The 8,464-nt window shown below is 46.2% G+C and overlaps 1 protein-coding gene across 1 annotated transcript in view; it reads left to right on the top strand.

The window, feature by feature from the left end:
* The window catches only part of CEP170B (centrosomal protein 170B), a gene marked incomplete at its 3' end in the record, with an annotated part of 42,553 nt that extends 35,007 nt beyond the window's left edge, over positions 1 to 7,546 (top strand). The window contains 6 exon segments of the mRNA XM_008944004.1: positions 511 to 699; positions 894 to 1,002; positions 2,450 to 4,178; positions 4,180 to 4,217; positions 4,269 to 4,271; positions 7,402 to 7,546. Of these exon segments, the coding sequence (XP_008942252.1) occupies positions 511 to 699; positions 894 to 1,002; positions 2,450 to 4,178; positions 4,180 to 4,217; positions 4,269 to 4,271; positions 7,402 to 7,546 (2,213 nt within the window).
* Between the last annotated feature and the right edge of the window lie 918 nt (positions 7,547 to 8,464).

Genomic DNA, 8,464 nt, shown 5'->3' with positions numbered 1-8,464 from the left:
CCTGTTTATCTCCAGAGGGGATCTGGCCAGCTAGCTCAAACACTGAGCTGTCTCAGAGGTGCATCCTTTCCCAGGTCCTCACATGGCAGTGCAAGGCTGCTTAGCTCAGCCCACCTATTGCTACAGTCTATGAAAGACTCTGGAGATGGAGCTTTCTGATTTTTTCTCCTAGTTTGCTGTGAATGAGCTGGTAAAGAGCTTTTCTGACACTCATCCTAAATTTCGGAGGGACTCCTTTTCAGTACAGTTACTACTGTTAAAGGCAACATACTGAAATAGCGAGGGAGAGGAAAGGTGGGTGTGAGTGGGATTCTACAAATTAGTGTTTAAAGCTGCTACTGTGGTACAGAACAGAATGATTTACATAGCTTGTATGGAAGAGTTGGCAAGTATTTCTGGCCCTTGGGGATCACAGTTTGCACGTGACTAATGCTTCATGGATTTGGATTTTGGGCTAATAACCTTCTGTTTTCTTGGGTTTTAATCTTTCCCATGCTAACACTTTTTCAGGTTTTTGGTGTTCTTGAGTCACCCGAATTTACCAGAATCTCTTCAGCCTTTAGACCAATAATTAAAGGTGAAAAGGACGACTCTGGTTCTCATCAGCATCTAATCAGTGAAAATGGCACTAGTCAGAAGTCACCTTTGCTCCAGGCATTTGCCTCAAAAGCTGTGAGTGGGTCTCAGGCTGATGCGCAGGTATGGGCAGTCCAGGTGGATTTGCTGGGGTGGTGGAGGTGTAGATGGGTTTTCTGTCTGGGTGGGAATGTGATACATAGATTGGTTTCCCTTTTGAGGAGACTGAGTAGTGTGTGTATAAGAGGAGAGATTTTGTGGCTAGAATTTGGTTTACAAACCCTCTTTCTGATAACAGCTTTTCCACCTTGTTTTAGATGTCTGCATCATCTCAAGGGAGTCAGAAGTGGGTGTCTAGGTGGGCGAGCCTTGCAGACAGTTACTCTGACTCAGGATCTGTCTCTGGGCAGGGTGATGGAGGTGCAGGTAAGTCTTATCCTGACATTACTGTTTGAAGGTAGCTAAATTTAGCCAGGATGAAAAGTACAAATAAAGGGCACCTGTGCATGTGGCTGTGGCTTAACTTTCTGTTTTAGTGGATGTGTTTGGGAATGAGAAGGACAGTGAATTGTTCCCAGTGGAGTAAAGAGATGGAGGGAGTCTCTGGTTTGCATTTCAAAGTTGCTCAAGAAGTTCTTAAATGTCATATTTGACATGACTAAAGGGTACCTCTGAAGAAGGAAGATTGTAAGGGCCTTGGGTGTTAACTAGCCTTGAGTAGAGATTCTTTAGACTGCCTTATGATGCCAGATAAAAGCCTTTTGCAAGTTGCCTTGGACTTAATTGTTGCGTTGTGCTTTTTTTTGTGTGCTTCTGTATCTGACTCTGAGAATGTTAGGCTGTTCTAGTGTTTCCAGTTGGGTGGCAGGTTTGAAGCATGGAGATCAGCATAGAAGAATGGGGACGGAGGGGAGATGGGGAGTGGGAGGAGATCAGGCTGCCATCATAGCTGGGAAGACAGCTTATAGACCCCATGGTCCTGTTTGTATGGGAGAAAGGGAGAAGAGTGCTTTGTTGACTTTTATAAACATTTTCAACTTCTTTAGTTGGAGATATTGATCATTACCTTCTTGCCATCCACAGCTATAGATAGATTTAAGTAAAGATTAGAAGAAACTTTTGTTTCAGAGGTCATTGTCACTGTTTTCACACTGTATGAGAACCTGACCCCTGAAGTGTTTGAAATACTACTGGAGTCAAATGACCAGTTATCCTGGTATTTAAAGGCACTATTGGATATGAAGTCCTGACCAGCAGCAAAGGAGAAGTAAAAGTGCTTTTTCCATGAGGTGTCTCAGTACTGATAAGCCCACCCATGCTGGGGCAGTGAGCTCTAATTCAGAGCCTCTTGTTGCAGAGTCTTTTTCCTGAAACTTTGCTGTGGAATAGGATTGTATGAGAACCTGTACTGTGAAAACCACCATCTATTTAGTCAAATGGGCTGTGTTGTGTAAAATGGCAGTTAAAACACTGCATCACTGCAGTGTTTTGTCTGATGGCTTTTCATCTCATGCCTGTGGCCTGATTTATGGTAGGTAGATGCCAGCAATGGTGTTAGATTCTAAAATGTGTGGTTGTCCTAAGAGGTATATTATGGGAGGGTGAATTTGAAACCCTACCTTGAGAGAGGGAAGATGTTGAGCACTCTGATCCAGCAAAGGAATTAAGTGTAATGTCTGTATTGCTAAACCTGAGGCAGTGAGCACCACTCAGGCCCTATTGATCTTTACATTGCCTAGAAGCTTAGTTCTAAGCACATACCTTGTGAGTACTTTTGTGAACTTGCACTTTGCAGGATCAAGCTCTTCCTAAATAAATAAATAAGTGGTATATTTGTACAACAGTTGATTCTTGTCCACTTAACTCTCTTCAGAAAGCAGTGTAGCCCCAAAACCTGGGGAACTGGAAAACACAGTACCCTTAAGGACAAGGCGCCTTCTTCCCCAGCTCCCACCAAGCGACAAGTCGGACAGCCCCACGGCTGCCGTCCTGGTTTGCCAGGAGTCCTACTCTGAGGCTGCCAAGAGGACCATCGTGAAGGACCACTCTGGGGAAGCCTATGGCGATCCCAGCACCCGCCTCTTCATCCAAGAAGACTTGGATCCAGACAGCCTCAGTGATGCCAGCAGATCTGATGATGGCTTCAGCACAGAGAAAGGCAAGAAATATAAAGAGAACAGTAAAACGCTAGAGCAGATGGGGGAAGACTCAAGATCAGAGAGTCGACAGCCAGGAGCCTCCCGAGTCTCAAACGTGAGAGCTGTGAGTGAGCCAGTTTCTACTTCTTTCTACATTGGTGATGACAGCAGTGATGCGGGGATTCCATCCAAGATCTCTCTGAGCGTGTCTCATGCTCGAGCAGACAAAGAGGGCAAGGATCAGGAGTTTTCCTTCAAGTCTGCTGGCACACCAGTTCCTGGAAAGCCACCAGTCAAAGATGTTAGTGCTTACATAAATGCAGCTGGAAAAGTGGTTATTTCCCTTCATCAGAGTCTTCCTCAAGATCAAGAAAACATGGCAGGAAAGGAAACATCATCTTTTGTTAGACAGGAAAGTTTTACCAAAGATAAATCAAGCAGTGGTGTTTCTCAAAATAGACTCCCACATATTTCAAGTCACCCTCTGCTTAAAGATTTAGAGGCTGTTCGGTCAACACGTATGGACTTGGGTCAGGAGACTCATCTTCTCCTTAAGGACACTGAAACTGCCTTGGCAGCTCTGGAAGCCAAATTACGTGGTCAAAGCCAACAGCTGGAGCCCTCGGAAACTGCTGGTCAGCTGGAGGACTCCTTGTCAGGGGACTCGGATGTGGACACTGCCAGCACTGTCAGCTTGGTGAGCGGCAAGAACGTCCCCACGAGCGCCCCGAAACGCAAAGCAGTTGCGAGCTTGCAGAAGGAGAAATCTTCCTCCACGCCGTCCATCCAGGACCAGTGCGGGCAGCCCAGCGCGCGGGACAGGTTGACGGAGAAGCGGAAGACGCAGGCACCAGAGACGCCGAACCGCACGGAGGCCGCCAAACGTTTCCAGATGAAGCGGAGCGCTGGGACTCGAGGGTCTCTTGACTTCACAGATGATGAGAGAAGCTCAAGCTTGCCGTACTTGCCAGTCCCTGACACGGTCGTGTCTGACCACGAGAACTCGGTAACCCGGCCGGTTCCCAGAAGAAAACCTTTCACTCAGGCCACCAAGGAGGACCAGAGCAAAACAACCTCGAACGTGCAGAAAATTCAGCAAGTTCTCACACGCTCCAACAGTTTATCCACCCCGCGGCCCACGAGGGCCTCGAAGCTGCGTCGTGCTCGGCTGGGAGACACTTCGGACAACGAATGCGTCGACACGGAGAAAACGGCCGCCAGCCCCGAAGCGGCAGCTCCAGGCTCCAAGCAGTCCACAGAGACGAAGAAGCTCTCCCGGCTGGACATCCTCGCCATGCCGAGGAAGCGGGCGGGTTCCTTCACAGTGCCCAGCGACTCGGAGACGGCGCAGCCGAGGCCGGGGGGGGTTTCGGGCCGGAGCGTGGAGTCCTATCGGAAGACAGGCGTTTCAGAGGTGAGGGCGGCAGCCAGGAAAACGGCGGGCGCCGCCCCGGCCCAGCAGCCATACCCGTTCAAGCAGCGTCAAGTATTCCTCCTCGTCCAGTAAGTGCTCATGCTTTGTGCTTCTCCCTGGCTCCCCTCTCTTACCTACAGGCTGTGTGTGGTTGCCAGGGGTTGGTGTCTCAGCAGCACGAGCGCCGTATCAGTGAGTACAAAAGTGCGCTAACGAGCGGTATGGAGGTTGAGATATCCTGTGGGTCTGGAGACAGCAGAGCAGCTCTCACACCCAGTGAGATACTTCTGTGGTGGAATTCTGTTCTATTTTTCTTTGACTTCTAAGATTCAAAGTTTGTCTGCAGATGGCTTATAATGGTGTTGATGACAGCTAATGTTGCCCAGGGTGGCAGGTTTGAAGTCATCTGAAACAGAACAGGAAATAAATGTACTTGTGCTGTGAAGGCCATCCTCTTGTTCTCCCTGTAAATGCAAACGTGGAGCTGGACACTACATGTTGATTGCCCCAAGAGATTCCTGCTACTGTGTTTTCATTCCCTTTGGCCATAGGTAAGGCAGATGCATAGTCGAGTTTCCCACGAGGTGGGGGCTTGGGGGCTGTCTTGCCCTGTAGCTGTGCACTCAACAGACCCTTGCAACGTCAACATTTGCCATAATGAAATCAGCCTTCAATTAAGAGGTGGGGACAATGCAGATGACAGCTTTTAAGATGGTAGTTGCTAATGAGAGATTGTCCTCGACACCTTAGGCCTAAGTCCTGGTTTATGCCTGTAGTCCCTGACCTTCCATGGATGTGGGAAAGCAGATCTGTTTGCTTAGGTTTTTAGGAATGACAGGGAGAACTCCTTTGGCTGGGTTTCTCAGGCCTGTTCAGAGGGACGTAATTTTCAGCAGATCTGCATTTTGGGTCTTAGAGTTCTGGATGTGTTGTTTTTGTATATTTTCATACAGTTGAAATGTTTGCCTTTCTTCAGTATTCATTTTTATTGCATGCTAAAAACGTTATTTTCTGCTTGTTTTGATTTGGATTGTTTTAGTGCATCCAGCTTCCCTTTTATTTTAATGATTTTTTTTCTTACACATTTTTAAATGCATGTGAATTGGAATATTAATAAGCTAAAAGAGTATGTACAGTCTCTTCTCTTGCCTTTTTTGATATGATGCTATTATTGACTTCTCTTTAAACAATAACAAATTTAAAGCAAAATAATGTGGTCTGAATTTTCTGAAGAGGAGGCACTGTTTGCAACCCCTCTGTCCTTGGACCACAGACTCCAAAAAAAATCATTTGGAGAAAAATAAGTGTTGGCCAGTTCTTGGTTTAAATGAATTGGTTTTTGATTTCCAGAGCTCCGTAGTAGCATTCTAACACCTTTCCTTGTGCATAGTTGCAACAGACAATGCTAATCCTTTCCCTGAATTAGTTGCTCTTAAAATACTAACCTCCTAATTCCTTGATAGGATTGTGGACCTTGCACAAGCCCTAAGTATACTGGTGTACTTCATGCTTTGTTGTGCTGTCCCAAGTGTGTGGTGCACATTCCTCTACCAATGCTGTTGTAGTGAATCAACACCTAGCACCCCATCCCTGGAACAAAAAGTGAAATACTGATCAACTAAATGATTGTGCTGTGCCATCAAGATGTTTTTTAGCATAAGATAATAACCCTTGAAAGCATTGAGTATCAAGGCCTTGGGAGTAGAGAGGGAGATGTGGCTGATTTATTCAAGGATTTCTTAAAGTGTTCAGCTAACCACAATAGTTTCCAGCTCTCCCAGTGGGAGAAAGTTGATCATGCTAATGGAGGAACTATCTGGCCGTAAGACAAGAAACAGCAGGAGATTGTTGGGTCATCTGAAGTAACTTTATGTGAAACGCACAGATAACATCAGAATAATCAAAGTTACCAATTCTGAAAGCTAGGAACCTGTCTCCCCTGCTCCTCTGTGTACAGGATTTGTTTACTTGGTGATAATTTGAATAGTACTGAGGGAGTTGATTCTGATTTCCCTTAGTGTACAGGGATGGAAAATTTGGCTCTGCATTTTGAAATTGCTGTTCACTGACAGGGTGACCTCTTGATTCTAAATCTGTGTTTAAAAAAAAAAAACCTCTACTGATGGAATACGAGCAAATTTTTTTTTAACATATACATATTTATATTTTAATCATAAAACAAGACATTCATATAGCTGTAGCAGAGGTAGCAATGTCTAGGAAGACTTTTTTCACGATACAGTCATTATCTGTAGTTTCTACCTGCATCTTACACGCCAAATTTGTTGTTCTTGTTTGTGTGATCTATGACACTGGCTTAATTTGCTCACAGTGTTTCAGTGTTATGGTAATTTCGGTAACTCAGTGAAGGTTTTAGGTGCTGCAGTTTTAAATAACTCGACTGGTTCTGTGTTTGGTGGGTCTTCATTCTCCAAGGAAGGACAGAACGGAACGAAGCGGTATCTATAGAGAGTGTAGTGAGGCAGCAAACACTGGGAGCCCAGTTTTCAGATAAAGACATATTGATGTTTCCCATGCAAGGAGGACCTGGGTGTCTACAGATTTGTAATGCCAGTTAAGGGATAAGTGGGCAGAATCCACTTGGCTCCAGGGACTGGAGCCAGTCCTGACCATGTGACCACTCTTTCTTGTAGAGTGTCATGGATGGTGAATTGCAAGGCAGGAGGTGACCATGGGGGAGTGGACTCTAGCAAATAACACCAAGCACTGTAGGCTGGTTTTTCACCCAAAGCCCCCTCTTTTTGCTTGTACTTGCAGCTAATTGGAAAGGTGTCTGCAGGCTTGAAAATTGGGCTCTTTTTAGAAAGGACTCTTGTGGGACTATGAGGAATCTAAAAATGTGTGCTGTTTATACACAGAGCTTCTGTGCATGGAAAGCCAAGTCTGTGGTAATAATTTACTACACTGGAGTTAACAGAGTCATTTTGCTCTTCCATTGGAATTTCCCACTCCAAATTTGTACAGTGAACGGGAGCCACGAAAATGCTCAATTTAGAAGTAAGCTCTGAGAATGTGCTGTTTAACTTAAAATCTGCACAGAAGCTCTCCTTTCCTTGTCTCTTGGGCTAGTTTTGTGTTACCTTTTTGCCCTTTTGTAGTTAATCTTTACTAGTTTCCTTGATCTGAAACCAATTCATTTTTTATAAGCATCAAGGCGGAGACCACAGGGTTCAGATTACACTTCCACTTCGGAGGAGGAATATGGCTCAAATCACAGCTCCCCTAAACACAAACGCTCCCATACTTCAACAGCCACACAAACACCAAGGATACGTGGCTCTGGGCTGAACAAGCAGAAGCACAACGGCAGAGAAACGGATGACGATGAAGATTTTGATGACCACCCTGACCCCTACAACTTCATGGCACAGACAGCAGAGATAGCAGAAATAGCCAGGTGAGGTGGGGCTTTATGCATTGACTCACATGCTGAAAATGGTTTGAGGGTGTTCTGGTGTTCAAAACAAACCCAGGTGTGGAGGTAGAAGAGCTGTTCTCTCCTGTTGTTTGTGTGCCCTCCATCTCCTTCGTATCTGAACATCAGTGTGTTCAGCCTTGCAAAGGCTTTCATGAAGCGTTACTAGGCGCTGCTGGTTGCACCTTCCCTCTAGAAGATGACAAGATGCAGGGAAGCTGGGCTCTATCTTGGTTAGTTTCTTGTTCAAGCCATAGACAGCTATCTCCATCTAGCTCTGTCTGTCAAAATACGTGACTGCCTATACCTGTTTATCTCTGATTTCCGCTGGAAGTCAGCGTGTGTGTACTGGTTGATGTCAACTGTCCTAACTCTGCAGAGGAAGTCAAAGGGATTAGCAAAGACTGGGTACGTCAACTGTAGAAGCTGCTTTGCCTGAAGCTGGTGAGGGATCAGCAAGCAGTCGCCGCGGGGCAGAAACCTCTTTGCGTGGCACAGTTGAATCGAAACAAGAAAATCTGTCTGGGCCCCATGTTAGTTGCTTAGCTTGATCCCCCTGGATACGGGGGCCTATTGTGTACTGGTGGTTGCCTGGAGGAACTCGTCAGTAAAGCAAATAGATTCTTTTTTTAAACAGTGGCATTTGAGGTTTGACATCTCTAATATGCAACAGTGTTATGCCAACTTTCCAGAAATACTGGTCTTCCGTTGCACTGGCCATACTCGAAATACTTCAGTCTGAGGCAGCCGTCTGCTGCGGCTGCTTCTGGTCACCCTGTCCGCGTCACCCGCCTTGCTTGCCGCAGCCATGCCGAAGGAGCTTTTCTCCTAGGACCGTTGCTGTGGGGCTCCAGGGGAGCGTGTGGGGCTCCCGGGCAGCCCCCGAGGCGCGCGTGGAGG

Source organism: Merops nubicus, unplaced genomic scaffold, assembly GCF_000691845.1.
Source record: "Merops nubicus isolate BGI_N331 unplaced genomic scaffold, ASM69184v1 scaffold27527, whole genome shotgun sequence".
Classification (NCBI taxonomy): domain Eukaryota; kingdom Metazoa; phylum Chordata; class Aves; order Coraciiformes; family Meropidae; genus Merops; species Merops nubicus.
Note: the sequence above shows the minus strand (reverse complement) of the source record. Positions and strands in the feature narration are given on the sequence as shown.